Genomic DNA, 17,324 nt, shown 5'->3' with positions numbered 1-17,324 from the left:
TGATGGGGTTTAAAACCAGACTGAAGCAATTCGTATACATTGTTTGTTTTCAGGAAGGCAGTGAGTTGCTGCGCAACAGCTTTTCATTTTTTTTTGAGAGGAATGGAAGATTCGATATAGGCCGATTCTTTTTTATATTTTCTGGGTCAAGGTTTGGCTTTTTCAAGAGAGGCTTTATTACTGCCACTTTTAGTGAGTTTGGTACACATCCGGTGGATAGAGAGCCGTAGGAGGGCCAAGCACAGGAAGTTGGCCGTAGGAGGGCATAGCACAGGAAGCTCTTTCAGTAGTTCAGTTGGAATAGGGTCCAGTATGCAGCTTGAAGATTTAGAGGCCATGATTATTTTCATCATTGTGTTAAGAGATATAGTACTAAAACATTTGAGTGTCTCCCTTGATCCTAGGTCCTGGTAGAGTTGTGCGGACTCAACACAACTGAGCTTTGGAGGAATACACAGATTTAAAGAAGAGTCCGTAATTTGCTTTCTAATGATCACCAATGACTGGAACGAATTGCAAAAATCACTGAAGCTGGACACTCGTATCTCCCTCACTAACTTTAAGCATCGGCTGTCAGAGCAGCTTACAGATCATTACACCTGTACATAGCCCACCTGTAAATAGCCCATCCAACTACCTCATCCCCATATTATATTTTTTCTCCTTTGAACCCCAGTATCTCTACTTGCACATTCATCTTCTGCACATCTATCACTCCAGTGTTTAATTGCTATATTGTAATTACTTCGAGACTGCGGCCTATTTACTGCCTTACCTCCCTAATCTTACCTCATTTGCACACACTGTATATAGACTTTTCTATTGTGTTATTGACTGTACGTTTGTTAATTTCATGTGTAACTATGTGTTGTTGTTTGTGTCGCACTGCTTTGCTTTATCTTGGCCAGGTTGCAGTTATGAGAACTTGGTCTCAACTGGCCTACCTGGTTAAATAAAGGTGGACATTAGACCGGTGGAAATCTGTCCTTTGGTGTAATGAGTCCAAATTTGATATTTTTGTTTCCAACCACTGTGTCTTTGTGAGACGCAGTGTAGGTGAACGGATGATCTCCGTATATGTGGTTCCCACCGTGAAGCATGGTGGTGTGATGGTGCTTTGCTGGGGACATGGTCTGATTTAGAATACAAGGCACACTTAACCAGCATGGCTACCACAGCATTATGCAGCGATACACCATCCCATCTGGTTTGTGCTTAGTGGGACTATCATTTGTTTTTCAACAGGACAATGACCCAACACACCTCCAGGCAGGGTATGGGTTATTTTACCAAGGGGAGTGATGCATCAGATGACATAGCCTTCATAATCACCCGACCTCACCCCAATTGAGATGGTTTGGGATGAGTTGGACTGCAGTAAAAGGAAAAGAAGCCAACAAGTGCTCCGCATATGTGGGAACTCCTTCAAGACTGTTGGAAAAGCATTCCAGGTGAAGCTGGTTGAGAGAATGCCAAGTGTGCAAAGCTGTCAAAGGCAAACAGCAGCTACTTTGAAGAATCTAAAATATATTTTGATTTGTTTAACATTTTTTGGGTTACTACATGATTCCATTGTTTTCCACAACGTAGAAAAGAGTAATAAATAAGGAAAAATCCTTGAATGAGTAGGTGTCCCAACTTTTGACTGGTAATGTATATAGGGTAAGGAATATCTTTTTTGTTGTTGCTTATATTGCACTGGGGCCTTTAAATACTTAAAACAAAATTGTAAAAGGTTCAGGCAGCTTAACATATTGATTGTAATTAAAAAGGTAAAAAAAATGTAAGCCATGTATGTATGTATTAAAAAACAAAGTACAAATTTTATTGTATTTTTTCTTTACAAAGGCCTGTTTTTCCCAACAAGTTCATTTTTCTTAAACAAAATATAACAGCTTCTCATCGACCTGGACTGACAAAAAAAAAGAAATTAAAAAAATATACAAATGTCTGTAATTAAAAAAATAGGACAAAAGGAGGGATGCAGAGAGCAGGCAGAGAGATGAGAGAAATTAACATATTTGAAGAAAAGGAGAGAAACACAGCTGTTCGGTTTTAAGTCACAGCAAAAAGAGCTTGATCAACATAGTAAAAATCTGCGGCGCCATGGTCGTCCTTGATTCAGGCAGTACAGACCGGGAAGTGCTTCATATCAATAATCTCTAATAGTTGATTATTAAGAGATTCTCCAACAACCAACAATCTCTCAGGACACCAGTGCTGAAATATGATGCACACATCTTCAGCATAAAAAAATAAAAAAACTGAACAGAAGAAACAACCAAAAAGATAAATATCTCTGATGAGGACAATGAAGATACTGGCGGTGTCCCAAATGGAACCCTATTCCCTACCTTGTGCACTCTTTATACCAGGGCCCTGGTAAACAGTAGTTCACTATTTAGGGTGCCATTTTGGGACATAACGCAGTAGTCAGTAAGTGTAGCTACTATTCTAACCAGATTTGAAGTTCACACAAAATTATAATTTCCCCCGACAACAGACAATAAGATGTTTCTGCTCTATTGCCAACGCCTAATGGAATTGTCATGCGTTTTGGCTTGACAATGACAACAGAGTTAGGCAAGAGCACAAACAGATCTGGGACAAGGCTAAATAGACATAATATTGTAACCAGTTATGAAGTTGAATCACAAAATGAATTAGCTTCGTCACCCCAAATGTCCCACTGGAGCCAAGTTCTCACACAGGAAGAGCTTCATGTAGACAGTGGCTACGTCAACAATGGAACCCTATATGCTAAATAGTGCACTAGTTTTGGCCAGTGCCTCATGTAGTGAATAGGGGGCCGTTTCATACGTAGACAATGACTAAGGAAATTCCAGAAAAACATAACATTTAAGAGAAAAAACGAACACAGCATCCATTGGCAATAGAGCATGGAGGGATGAAACAAGAAAACAAACGAACACAGCATCCATTGGCAATAGAGCATGGAGGGATGAAACAAGAAAACAAACGAACACAGCATCCATTGGCAATAGAGCATGGAGGGATGAAACAAGAAAACAAACGGTCAAAATAAATGGAATGTTTTTACAGCATCATTTCAGATTCAGCATTACTAGAAACTCCTGTTCTTCCCTGATCACGAGATCTATACAGGAAAACTCATGGCCCTAGTTGTAGCCTTAAACATAGTTCAGGAAAAACTCCTGACCCTTAGCATCATATCAACATATCACAGGAAGTGAGTGAGAGACTCCAGGCTTCCAGAGAAACAACAGGGATTCCAGTCCCGTTCCCAAAACAAACTGACAACATGGAGGGGTACGAGGGGAAAGGGACTGGGGCAAATTTCTAGTTCAGTGCTTGTGTAGGAGTTGAGCGCTAACCGCTGGGTTAGGATATGCCCCCGGGGGGTTTCAAAATCAAATGGTAAAAGTTGGGGGTCTCAGAGGGCATACGATCCCTGTTAGCACCATCAGAGAAAAATACTACATTCTTCAATGCATGTAGTTACATGTGTGTTATGACTGTACACGTTTACAAAGACGGGTTTGGCTGAGCATTTCACGAACATTATGCACACGCATCGATGAGGCCGTGTGGTATTATGATTCTGAGCGGTCAGATAGCTTGCAACAATGCCTGGAAGCTGCCTTGTGGGGAATTGTAGGTGGCTCGTTTCAGCTCGTTACTGATGACATGTCTTGTTTTGAGGTGTTTTGACTATGGCTCAAATTCACTAGCTAGCTAACCAACAACTGTAAGAATGTATTTGAGAGAAGTGTATTTATGTTTTCAATAAACATTGAGACAAAATATAATTTACGTGTCAACAATCTTAGCCAATCCTGTCAGTTTTGCCCCATAGTTGCGCATGCATTGGTTTTGTTGCTAGACAACCAACCCGTCTATACTGTATGCATGTTATGTTCTCTTGTTGGGAGGTGCATAGATTCATATTGGGTGAAGGGGTGATGTTTTTAAAAACACTTAATATTCAACACTACCCCAACTATAAAACAAATTTACTGTAGCTTGGAATTGCATAAATACCTAAAAATGTTTAGTGCATAGTCACTGAAATAAACAAAAATCAAAAAGAGACCTAATTGGAAACTATCCTCTTCTTGGTAAACCCGACACTTAGGAAAACTTTTTTTCTTCTAGAAAAGATGGAAAACAACTTTGAAAGGTTAAGAGAATGGTCCACTGCTTGCTTCTATGTAACCCTAATAGAGCTAGTGACACAGCTTATTCTGTAACTTTCATTCAATCATGTGATTGATGGGATCCAGCTAAGTACCAGCTGTGTTGTATTTTGCCAGAGCCAACCTATCGCTGTCTATTGTCTTAAAGACTTTCCAGACAGGAAGCGATCGGGTGGAACAAGGTTGCCAAATTAGAGCAGATACCCATTTTCTCCGCCTCGGCTGAGCAGCCTTCACGAGCAACGCCGATCGCTCCACCTGAAAAGAATCCCGCTGCAGCTTGGTCTGGAAAGCCCTTTACGATAGACTGCCATATTGAGCCAACTTCTTCATCTGTGATTTAAAAGCACACAATCTGACCAGAGCTTATCATACCTACTGGCTGACTCCATAGTCATTATAATGCCAAAGACAGGTTCAAAAAAAGAAACATTTATATCAAAAAGTAGTCAGGCGTCTGGAGGGAATCTTTGTGATCGTCTTCTACAGTGGGTGGGTATCGCTAACGTGTGTGTTCCATTTGTTGGTCACTGGTTTATGATTGAATTTGGATTTTAGTAGAACAAATGTCATTGTTTCGCTCTACCAGTCAGATGCTGTCTGATTGTGTTTGTATTGGTGTGTGTGTGTGGCAGCGAACAGTTCATCAAGCAGTCCTCTCCCTTGATTTCAAACTGTCTGGAGAGAACACGTTGTGTGTATATACAGTATGTATTGGTGTGTGTGTATATATATGTTTAGGTGTGTGTGTGGTAGCTAACAGTTCATTGAGCAGCCTTGGCTCATGCTGTCTGAAACTGTATAGAGAACACGGTATGTGTATCTCTGTGTTAGTTCATGGAGCAGTCCTCCTCTCCCTCACTGTCGGAGGCCGTGTCAGAGCCGGTGGTATCCATGGAGACGTGGGCAGGGCTGACAATGACTGCTCGTCTCCTCTCCTCCTCTGCACTGCCCCTCCTCTCCTGGGCACGTTCGATGTGCTGGATGGCCTGGAGGGCAGAGGTCATAGAGAATTCTAAGGTTAGAGGTCATGATTCAGTGACGCTATATGTAATGGGGTTATCTATACACCTCACACTCAAACATACGCTCTCTGTCTATCTCAAACACACACAGTACTATAGCACTACAGACATCATAGAGAGCACAAGGACACATACTGAACTTCACTATAGAAACCCTACAGAGCACAAGGACACACTCTCCCTCACCTGTACGATGGTATCCAGGTTCTGCCGGGACGTTGACACTGTGCTGGTGTTGGAGGCGGGGCTCATGGTAACCACGGTGACGTGGTGCGGGGTCAGCGTGGGGGCGGGGACGATGACCGTGGGGTGGTGAGTGGGGGCTGGGGACCGCACCTAAAGGAGGAGAAGAGATGGTGAGAATAAGAAGAGTTTGAGAAATGAGAAGAGAGAAAAGGTGAAACATTAGGAGTAAGAGGCTACAAGGAGAGGAAGGGAAATAAAACATTCACATTCCTTCCATTCAAAAACGGTTTGCGTTTCCCCATCTGTGGATTGTGTCTTTCTCCGTCTGTGTCTCTGTACCTGTGACCCGCCTGTGTCCTCCACCTGTAACCCGTGTGTCTCTGTACCTGTGGGCTGTGTGCTGCGTGTCTGTCCCTCTCTGCGCTGGTCTCTGCGTGGAGCTGCTGTAGCCTCAGTAAGGTCTGGGTCTGGATGTGAGCCTGCTCCTCCTGGACCTGCTGGGTGATCACCTTCAGCCTCTCTGGGTGCAGCACCATGTCCAGAGAACGCACCTGGATGGACAAAGACACGGGGGAGAAGGGTGATCAGTCTTTATGTCTATGTTCCTCTTCACTCTACCTTCCCTCTTTTCATTCTCAGTCCCTCATTGTATCCTTCTTCCCCATCACTGGTTCACCTCTCCTCAGTCTCACCACCTCTTAGTTCAACCTTCTCTCCATCCCTTCTTCTAACTCCCCCCTCTGGCTAGGGACAGCAGGATGAGCAGTCTCTCCCACATCTCCACGCCCACCATCCTTCTCTCTCACCTGTTCCTCCAGTATCATCCTCGCCGAGCGCTCCTTGTCCAACTGTTGTCTGAGCTCCAACATCTCTCTCCTCAGCTCCTCGGCTTTCTCCTCCTCCAGAATGTCTGGAGAGCCGATCCCTTCATCCTTCTCCTCTGCCCCACGCCTCCTCTTTGGGGAGGAACCACTGAACTCCTGCAGGAGGAGAGGAGACCGGATGAGGGGGAGCATTTCGACTAGTTATGGCCATGCCATGAACAGTTAATAGTTTGCCGATGTAATTGTTAGGGAGAAAGTATTTATACTGTACACACAATGTAATGGATCACTTTACACATGCATGTACTTTTGTACATATTAAACAAGTCACAAGTTACAATATGTTGATTCATTTCTATGGCTAGACTTGGCTATATGAAGGTAATATAAATGTATGAATGTCTACCTGTATGAAGCGTTTGAGCTGGTTGTTCTGCTGCAGTAGCTGGGTCTTCTCTTGCTCCAGAGCAAAGATGTAGTCTGACGTCTGCTGTAGGATGGCAGCCTGAATAGACAGGAATAATATCATAAAGTTAGGTCAGAATCAATACTCTCAGAAACAGTTTCCTTGAATCCTCCATGGGTGGTATGGACGAGAGGTCGACCGATTATGATTTTTCAACGCCGATACAGATTATTGGAGGACCAAAAAAAGCTGATACTGATTAATATATATGAGATAATGACAATTACAACAATACTGAATGAACACTTATTTTAACTTAATATAATACATCAATAAAATCAATTCAGCCTCAAATAAATGAAACATGTTCAATTTGGTGTAAATAATGCAAAAACACCGTGTTGAAGAAGAAAGTAAAAGTGCAATATGTGCTATGTAAGAAAGCTAACGTTTCAGTTCCTTGTTCAGAACATATGAAAGCTCACCCTTTAACATGAGTCTTCAACATATGAAAGCTCACCTTTTAACATGAGTCTTCAATATTCCCAGGTAAGAAGTCTTAGGTTGTAGTTATTATAGGAATTATAGGACTATTTCCCTCTATACCATTTGTATATCATTAACCTTTGACTATTGGATGTTTTTATAGCCACTTTAGTATTGCCAGTGTAACAGTATAGCTTCCGTCCCTCTAGTTAGCGCGCTCTAACTAGCTAGCCATTTCACTTCGGTTACACCAGCCTCATCTCGGGAGTTAATAGGCTTGAAGTCATAAACAGCGCAGTGCTTGACGCACAACGAAGAGCTGCTGGCAAAACGCACGAAAGTGCTGTTTGAATGAATGTCTACGCGCCTGCTTCTGCCTACCACCGCTCAGTCAGATACTTGTATGCTCAGTCACAATATATGCAGCGCAGGACACGCTAGATAATATCGAGTAATATCAACCATGTGTAGTTAACTAGTGATTATGATGGATTGTTTTTTATAAGATAAGTTTAATGCTAGCTAGCAACTTACCGTGGCTTACTGCATTCGCGTAACAGGCAGTCTCCTTGTGGAGTGTTGGACTAGTTAACTGTAAGGTTGCAAGATTGGATCCCCGAGCTGACAAGGTGAAAATCTGCCATTCTGCCAATGAACAAGGCAGTTAACCCACCATTCCTAGGCCGTCATTGAAAATAAGAATGTGTTCTTAACTTACTTGCCTAGTTAAATAAATGTATGATAAAAAATATATATATATTTTTTATATCTGCGCCCAAATATACAGATTTCCGATTGTTATGAAAACTTGAAATCGGCCCTAATTAATCGGCTATTCCGATTAATCGGTCGACCTCTACTCTCTATACCATTTATTTTTCATATACCTTTGACTATTGGATGTTCTAATAGGTACTATAGTATTGCCAGCCTAATCACGGGAGATGATAGGCTTGAAGTCATAAACAGTGCAATGCTTGAAGCATTGCGATGAGCTGCTGGCAAATGCAGGAAAGTGCTGTTTGAATGAATGCTTACGAGCCTGCTGCTACCTACCACCGCTCAGTCAGACTGCTCTATCAAATCATAGACTTAATTATAATATAATAACACACAGAAATACGAGCCTTGGGTCAATAATATGGTCAAATCTGGAAAAATAATTTCATTATTCTTTCAGTGAAATACGGAACCGTTCCGTATGTTATCGAATGGGTGGCATCCCTAAGTCTAAATATTGCTGTTACATTGCACAACCTTCAATGTTATGTCATAATTATGTATAATTCTGGCAAATAAATTACGGTCTTTGTTAGTAAGAAATGGTCTTTACACAGTTCGCAATGAGCCAGGCGGCCCAAACTGCTGCATATACCCTGACTCTGCTTGCACATAACGCAAGAGAATTGACACAATTTCCCTAGTTAAAAGAAATTCATGTTAGCATGCAATATTACCTAAATATGCAGGTTTAAAAATATATACTTGTGTATTGATTTTAAAGAAAGGCATTGATGTTTATGGTTGGGGAAATTGGTGCAACGGCAGTGCTTTTTTCACGAATGCGCGTGTTAAGTCATCACCCGTTCAGCGAAGTAGGCTGTGATTCGATGATAAATTAACAGGCACCGAATCGATTATATGCAACGCACAACAAGCTAGATAAACTAGTAATCGGCCATAAAACGCTGATTACCGACTTGAAATCGGCCATTCCGATTAACCGGTCAACCTCTAGTATGGACACAAACACAGTTAGATTATGGTCCCGCTCTCCTACCTTGCTGAGTTTCTCGCCGTCTGTGTGTGGCAGGAGTGTTTTCAGCGACTGGAACCCTGCGTTGATGCTCTGCATGCGGCGCCGCTCGTTACTATTCGCGATCTCCCGGCGGATACGCCTCTCCTGGTCCTGAGCAGTCTCCGGGCTGAGCGGGATGTTGGCCAGACTGAAGAGAGAGATGATGGGATAGAAGGAGAGATGGTGAGAAGGACAGAGGGAAATGGAGACAAAAGTTACATTTTATTCAGATGTATTGTAGTTTAGTCTGCTTTTCACCTCGTGTCTAATTAGAAATAACATGTTTAGAAATTCATATCATGCAGGTGTAGCTTGGTGGAAAACACAGTGCACATGCAGGTAGTACAGCGCTATTCCTTCCCACTCCCCCGCAACCACACCCCCCACCTACATTTCACTTGGGTTAGTGACTAGGGCTATTATAAGGTCAGGTCCTGGAGTTTCCCTGAACTCACTGCCCTTCAACCCATTTAATGGTTGCTAACCTACCCTGTTCTGTTTACTCAGCCAGAGTAATATGTAAACCATATAACCTCCAGATAACATCAGTGTACATCAGTGAATGCTCTACAACAGGATTTCCCCAAACTTGGTCCTGTCCACCCCTTGCACATTTTGGTTTTCCCCTAGCACTACACAGCTGATTCAAATAACCAACTCCTCAAGCTTTGATTATTGGAATCGGCTGTGTACTGCTCGGGTAAACAACAAAACTGGCCCAGGACAGAGTTTGGGAAACCATGCTCTACAAGGTTCACAAAGAAGTAGAATAACCAGATCTCGGGAAACGTGTCTGACAGCTAGGCTTACAATCATTCACAACGCGACAGACAGTTAACTGTCACACAACATCTTAAGAGGGGGAAATGTAGGCCTGTTAGCAGACCGATTATCTATGCACACAATGCTTAGACTCACAATAGCGGTTTGTTTAGTCAACTGAATAGAGTACAGTAAGCAAAACACATTAGATATGCCTAAATCAATGCTAATAAAAAGTTAAATGGACGACCAAAAATCTAATACTTTTGAGATGGAATGCATCCAAGCCATTGACGATGTGAGCCTATAGACTAGTACAGACTAGCCTACTGCAATCTAGATTTGAACGCTGCCTTCATTCATAAACTCTGGTTCTGCTCCAAAAGATTCTAGAAGCGTGTTTAGCTATAAACCCCTGGTTGATCGAGCGCTTCTCACATACATTGGTTGAGTGAGCAGACTTAGTACAACGAAATATTGTAGTTAGCACGTATATATGGTAGCTAACAAGCTTGTTGTCGGCCGACCAGAACAGAATGTATACACTTAGTAGCTAGCGAACTAGTAATGTGTGCAAATCCTTCGCGAAAATACGTAGCTAGTTTGGTAGCCTGGTGAAATTTGACACCAAGACCACCCCCTTCACATGGAGAACAATGCTTTTTGCCTACCTATTTGAAACACTATTACAGCGTCGACTTCACAAAAACGGAGTCTTTCTACAAAATATGAATAAATAAAGTTAAAGTAGTTAAATATAACTTAGTATGGACGAAATTGTGTGATGTTTATTATTTAAATGCTGTTGCGGATGTTGAACACACACCACCGCCATGCTACTAAGCTCGAGAGCTTAGCCAATTTCAGTACGCGACACATAAGCATGGCCGCGCTACCCACGAGCTAGCTGGCTAGCCACGGCAGGCATATTTACTCGCTACACCTCGTAGGTTCCCTATATGTGTGACCCAAAGCCCGTAAACACGCGCATAGTGTTAGGTTGTGTCACATAAGTATAACTGCATTATTTTTGTCGACCTGTTGGGGAAGGAACACCGTAGACAACATCTGGAATGCGAGCTAGCGGGTGCTAGCGACACAGCAGCAGGCAGTGTGATTAGTAACCACGTGGTTCGTGTTAGCTGGATACAAAATGTATCGATTTCACGTATTTATTTACATTTTTCACTACAACTGTACCCACCAACGGCCATTATTAATACCACTAGCCGTTACGATGTTTCGGGACAAATATTTAATGATTGCTTTCGTCCCGCCCTCGGGGTATGCGCTCATATGCGCACAGCTAACGAGAAATCATAGCTTCCTTCAACCAATGTTGTGCCAATATTGTTGTAGCTAGATTGCTAACTAAACGCAGGCTACTAGCTAGTTAGTAAGCAGATAACTCACAGTTGCAATCAAAACACACATCTTATCGAAAGCGTGATTATGCAATACACACCTACAAAGCCCTCCAATAACATCCTTCTCCGATTTCTTGAATTGTTGTAAAGCCTTCTCCGTAGGCATCATGAAGTATTCCATGCTTCAGCTACCAAGCTACTTAACGTTAGATATCTTCAGCTGTAACCCCTTGAGCCTGCTCTGTGTTTTGGATGCTATTTTTTCTATTTCCTTGCCGTAAAAATAAATAAAAAATACACTCCTGTACTATGTTCGATTGCACATAGCTAAGTATTGCGTAGTATTGTTGGAGGTTGTAGCTAAAAGGCTAGCTAAGCTAACTGTGTGTGGCTCCAGCTGATGCGGATTTCCCTGCGTGCGTGTGGCGCCTCCGCCTACTACTACGTGTGTGTTTGCAGCTGATCTCTGTGTCTCGAGGCGGGAAACAGCTGGTCGGAATCAAGGAGAGCACGGGAGCTTTTTCTCTCTGTGCAGAGCAGACCAGACTACGCACAAACAAAGAGCTACTTTGAGACAGAAGCAGTAGGGCCTATTGAACAAGGAACGGCCAACTGGTGCTTATAAAAACACTTAAAATACACTAAAGAGAAAATGAAAACAGGAGGCCAGGCCAAGGCAACAAACCAAAGTCAAGTACAATAACAAACAACCCATTTGCCTATATTCTATAAAACAACGATATATTCTATTCTAATTTATTATATTCTTTAAAAACAAAAATAGATGACATGTTGTTATGCCAGTGCCTATCAGGTCAAATACATTTGAAAGTCCTGATGTTATGCCTATACCGTAATAAAAACCTTATTACCAAGTAGCATTATGATAGCCATGGTAAATTATCGGAATGGATTGTAGCCTATGTAACAGCCTCCCTATTCTTATTCAGGTTAAAGCTATATAGCCAGTATAGCCCAATAGCTTATAGTAAGAAGACTATTGGTCTAGTATGGCATAAGACTAGGGGAGTAACACGTTGTGTGATAGCCTATCTGGGAATGTTGCAATAGTTTGATGAGTATAGGCGTATAGACGAATGAGTATAGGCGTATAGGCTGTAACTATGCGATATAGGACAACAGAATATGCTCCATAATCTTCACATTTCTATTTTTGTTAAGCTGTTTCATTTTATAATAACAAAAATCTATAGCTCTTCCATTCACCCTTTGACCAGCAGATGGTAGACTAAACCTTCTCATGCAGTTATGGTCATCAAAGCAAGGTGTGGTTTTTCGTTCAAGGAAAACAAACATTTTATTTTTGGTCTTAATTTAAGGTTAGGGTTAGGCATACGGCTAGCCTATGTAACAGGTTAAGGTTAGGTTTAAGGTTAGGTTTAAAGAAATAAGCAGGGTTTAGCCATAATTATGACTTTGTGGCTGTGGAAACTAGTGACGAACCAAAGTGTGCACCTCAAACATAAAAAAACTAAAAAAACTTTATAAGTATCCAGGTATTTCAATAACCTATTATGTAGAATACAAAACATGAGCTGGTGCACACACATATACAATTGTTTTATCTAGAGGTGCTGTCTAACCGCGGATGAACTATAAGCTATAAAAAATAAAGTGAGTGCACACTATATATAAACTCCCAGTCATTTATCGGGTAAATCACCAACGTTTCGGCATCACTGTGCCTTCTTCAGGAAAAGAAGTGTGTGTGTGTGTGTGTGTGTGTGTGAGAGAGAGACAGCGAGATGAAGAAAAGGAGAAGTCAGCTGTGAAACGGAGAAATAGAGAATATCTGTGAGAGAGATGCGTGTTTTTTGTTCACTCGAGTGTTGTTTTCTTTCTTCAGATAGAGAGAGGCTTTTGTGAGTGTAATGTTTTCGGATAGTTTATTTCACTTTTGTTTATTATCTATTCCACTTGCATTGGCAATGTAAACATATGTTTCCCAAGTCAATAAAGCCCATTGAACTGAGAGCGAGAAACATGAGAAAGAGAGAGACTTGAAGGAAAGGTTGGAAATGAGCCGAAGACAACCTTCGTGTTCGGGAAGTGATAGGCGGGAACGAGAAGGCAAGGGAGGCATGCGCTGAGCTGGAAGAGGTAGGCTGCTAGGGTCTGTTACGGAACAGAGGAGTGGTGGTGGCTGCGTGGGGGAATAGGGGCTGGACTGGGTCTTGGTCTGTCTACGTACACAGCAGACGACCACGGGGAGGCTGGAACCACACAGTCACGTCTCCTGCTGAGGGGTGTAGCCGGAAAAAAGAGAGAGAATAGAAAGACAGAGAGCCACGCACGGCTCAGCTGAGGCAAGCAAACGATTGGAGTAGAAATCGTGAGAGACAACCGCTGGAAGCGAACAGTGGAAGGGAGGAAGGAAAGAGAAAACAGACAGGACCCAAATCTGCCAGCGACCACCACCTCCCCTCCATCTCGATGGTTAGCTGCGCACCCACATAGACCGATGACACCCCCGCCCTCTTCTAAAAAGACAACTAGGGGGGATGACCGCCTACCGAGAAGGCAGTTGACTAGCGTCGTAACTAAGCGATGCACCTTCTTTCCAAGAGCGCAAGCTTGAAGCTATCTTTTATCCTAACATAGGCTATTTGACGAATGTCAGTGTTGACATTGTTTCCTAACAGTGTTGTGGTTATTGACAACGAGGCTCGGTTTGTTTTCGAGACTCTGTAAAGCAAAGTTTTTTTTCTTCTGCTGGACGTGTTTTTTTTCAGTGCGTCCTGGATTTCCATACTTGCAGAAAAACAGATGATTATTTTTGCGACAAGCTAGGCCTATTTGTAAAGAAATATAGCAGTAGAACGAACGGACTCCTTTGGGGTGTGTTTTTATGTCTTTATTTTCCGCACAGTCTGTTATATATACATTATATTCTATCGACAAAGGTTCGACAAGCGCCTACTAAACTTGTCTCTTGAATAGACACCCTTCTGTAGCCTGTCAACCGTTTGAAACGGATGTGTGCACATCAAGAAGATACTGAGAAGTGACAGTAGAGGAGACATCCAACGAGGAGAGTCGACCAGGATACTTACTATACGTTCGCGTCCAGTGGAGACAAGGCTTTTATGAAAGGTAAACACACAGACACTCAGACATCCATGTTCTCCCATGGGAGTCCATGACAGATTCTTACTTTGCATACGTGTCCTTTATTCCCCTATAATCATTTCGCTGTGGTAATGTATGTAAACTACTATATTTATAGACTACGTAGATTTGATAAATTCGGCTCCTGTGGGAAATTTGGTTGAAATTGTCTCTGATACAGGGCACGGACATAAGATGCTCGTGACCGGTTGTCGGTCTAGACTGGATGTCACGGTCCGTTATGTTGTCCGTCTGACATGTCTGGACACCATATTATTTTGCCTGTGTAGCCTAAATGCCACATTTGATATTGTATCCAACATCCCATATTCGTTCCTTTAACATCTCACCACAGGCTGCTTTATCGAGAAAAATGACATGTAAGCTACATATGTGTGACTTGATTGAACGGTCTGTCACAGACTAGATCATATCCAGCCAACCGGAATAGTGCGCAATAGTGTTCTGTTAAAGGTGATTGACCGTTCACGACCATTCACGACCTAACCTGCCCTTATTTTCAACAATGGCCTTTCCAAAATGTCTCTCAAATGAGACATGTTGAGTAAGCCTAGTATAGTATAGGCCCTAGTTCCAGAACATTTGATTAGATTGCAGTGAGTTTAGTGGTAGGCCTATATGAGACATTTGGAGTGATAGAGTTTGGAGCCTAAATCCAGTTAAAGTGTACAGAGAGTTGGCTTTTTTAACACTAACCAGAAGGAGATAATGAGATTAGCCCTAAAGGTCAGAGTGAAACACTGGGAACGTGTTTGATTGGACAACCAGCCTACTGGGCACCCACTACTTGAATCAAAGTTGTTTCCATGTCCTTTCAATGAAATTATGTTGAACCAACGTGGAATAGACGTTGAATGGACGTCTGTGTCCAGTGGGAGTCCTTGTCAACGTACTGATAAGTGATAAGTGTGTGTTATGCCCACACAGAGGTTTCAGGAATCTTACATCTGGTCTATTGTGGGCCAATAATAAAGATGACTGGCCCTTAGTTTGACCACACACACACACACACACACACACACACACACACACACACACACACACACACACACACACACACACACACACACACACACACACACACACACACACACACACAAACAGTGCAAAAGGAGTCTGAGGGGAACTAGATACAATACGCAGATACACCCAACATCACCACAGCAGGAAAAGAGAGGGCCTAGTTCCAGGCTTCTCGGAGACAAAGCGGCCCTTAAGAAGCTATGATGCAACGGGACTGTAACAGACCCACCCCCCACCACCACCACCGCACACACACAGAGAAAGAGACAGTGGGAAAATAATATCATAATACAATCCAGCAGCGATCACAGAAAGGAGAAAGCTCTCTGGACTGGACCTCACCAGACTGATTACTGGACCTAACCAGACTGACTCTACTGGACCTCGCCAGACTGACTCTACTGGACCTCACCAGACTGACTACTGGACCTCACCAGACTGACTAACTGGACCTCACCAGACTAACTCTACTGGACCTCACCAGACCGACTCTACTGGACCTCACCAGACTAACTCTACTGGACCTCACCAGACCGACTCTACTGGACCTCACCAGACTGATTACTGGACCTCACCAGACCGACTCTACTGGACCTCACCAGACTGACTCTACTGGACCTCACCAGACTGACTGGACCTCACCAGACTGGACCTCACCAGACTGACTCTACTGGACCTCACCAGACTGATTACTGGACCTCACCAGACTGACTACTGGACCTCACCAGACTGACTAACTGGACCTCACCAGACTGACCTACTCGACCAGACTGACTAACTGGACTCACCAGACTGACTCTACTGGACCTCACCAGACTGACTCTACTGGACCTCACCAGACTGACTCTACTGGACCTCACCAGACTGACTGGACCTCACTGACTACTGACCTCACCAGACTGACTAACTGGACCTCACCAGACTGATTACTGGACCTCACCAGACTGACTCTACTGGACCTCACCAGACAGGACCTCACCAGACTGGACCTCACCAGACTGACTAACTGGACCTCACCAGACTGACTCTACTGGACCTCACCAGACTGACTACTGGACCTCACCAGACTGACTACTGGACCTCACCAGACTGACTACTGGACCTCACCAGACTGACTACTGGACCTCACCAGACTGACTCTACTGGACCTCACCAGACTGACTCTACTGGACCTCACCAGACTGACTCTACTGGACCTCACCAGACTGACTCTACTGGACCTCACCAGACTGACTACTGGACCTCACCAGACTGACTCTACTGGACCTCACCAGACTGACTACTGGACCTCACCAGACTGACTACTGGACCTCACCAGACTGACTCTACTGGACCTCACCAGACTGACTACTGGACCTCACCAGACTGACTACTGGACCTCACCAGACTGACTACTGGACCTCACCAGACTGACTCTACTGGACCTCACCAGACTGACTCTACTGGACCTCACCAGACTGATTACTGGACCTCACCAGACTGATTACTGGACCTCACCAGACTGACTCTACTGGACCTCACCAGACTGACTCTACTGGACCTCACCAGACTGATTACTGGACCTCACCAGACTGACTCTACTGGACCTCACCAGACTGACTACTGGACCTCACCAGACTGACACTGGACCTCACCAGACTGACTACTGGACCTCACCAGACTGACTACTGGACCTCACCAGACTGACTACTGGACCTCACCAGACTGACTCTACTGGACCTCACCAGACTGACTCTACTGGACCTCACCAGACTGACTCTACTGGACCTCACCAGACTGACTACTGGACCTCACCAGACTGACTACTGGACCTCACCAGACTGACTACTGGACCTCACCAGACTGACTACTGGACCTCACCAGACTGACTACTGGACCTCACCAGACTGACTACTGGACTGGGTGATGAGAGGACAGCACAGCCATGATGAGAACATATAACAGAAAGGAAGACTCATCGTGTGTGTGTGTGTGTGTGTGTGTGTGTGTGTGTGTGTGTGTGTGTGTGTGTGTGTGTTTGTGTGTGTAACGTGTGTGAAGTGTGAAAGTCCCATGAGTACACTCATGAATGTGCTTTGTAGAGTCTAGCGGTATACAGATTTTCATACCTTCATACCTT

The 17,324-nt window shown here is 43.5% G+C and overlaps 2 protein-coding genes across 2 annotated transcripts in view; one reads left to right on the top strand and one right to left on the bottom strand.

Annotated features, from left to right (window-relative positions):
• Positions 1-1,795: 1,795 nt before the first annotated feature.
• On the bottom strand, positions 1,796-11,495 carry LOC135535113 (transcription factor AP-4-like). The gene is made up of 7 exons (XM_064961836.1): positions 11,131-11,495; positions 8,886-9,051; positions 6,620-6,718; positions 6,196-6,369; positions 5,776-5,940; positions 5,390-5,539; positions 1,796-5,167 (listed from the first exon to the last, which is right to left on the bottom strand). Exons 1-7 carry the CDS (start codon positions 11,211-11,213, stop codon positions 5,009-5,011), a joined length of 996 nt encoding a protein of 331 aa, XP_064817908.1. The 5' UTR covers positions 11,214-11,495; the 3' UTR covers positions 1,796-5,008.
• A 1,310-nt stretch (positions 11,496-12,805) lies between these two features.
• glis2a (GLIS family zinc finger 2a) overlaps positions 12,806-17,324 on the top strand; it is a 58,708-nt gene continuing 54,189 nt past the window's right edge. The window contains exons 1-2 of the mRNA XM_064961818.1: positions 12,806-13,891; positions 13,994-14,146. Of these exons, the coding sequence (XP_064817890.1) occupies positions 14,140-14,146 (7 nt within the window). The 5' untranslated portion in view covers positions 12,806-13,891; positions 13,994-14,139. The remainder of the gene's footprint in view (positions 13,892-13,993; positions 14,147-17,324) is intronic.

The sequence above is a fragment of the Oncorhynchus masou genome, chromosome 5 (assembly GCF_036934945.1).
Source record: "Oncorhynchus masou masou isolate Uvic2021 chromosome 5, UVic_Omas_1.1, whole genome shotgun sequence".
NCBI classification, from domain to species: domain Eukaryota; kingdom Metazoa; phylum Chordata; class Actinopteri; order Salmoniformes; family Salmonidae; genus Oncorhynchus; species Oncorhynchus masou.
The sequence above is the reverse complement of the archived record's forward strand: the minus strand, read 5'-3'. Positions and strand labels throughout refer to the sequence as shown.

Excerpts from the sequence above, each read along its gene's own strand:
- LOC135535113 (XM_064961836.1), bottom strand. The coding sequence starts at position 11,213 with ATGGAATACTTCATGATGCCTACGGAGAAGGCTTTACAACAATTCAAG. Across the intron at positions 6,719-8,885 it reads ACGGCGAGAAACTCAGCAAG|GCTGCCATCCTACAGCAGAC; the intron begins GTAGGAGAGCGG and ends CTGTCTATTCAG. Across the intron at positions 5,941-6,195 it reads GGATGATACTGGAGGAACAG|GTGCGTTCTCTGGACATGGT; the intron begins GTGAGAGAGAAG and ends TTGTCCATCCAG.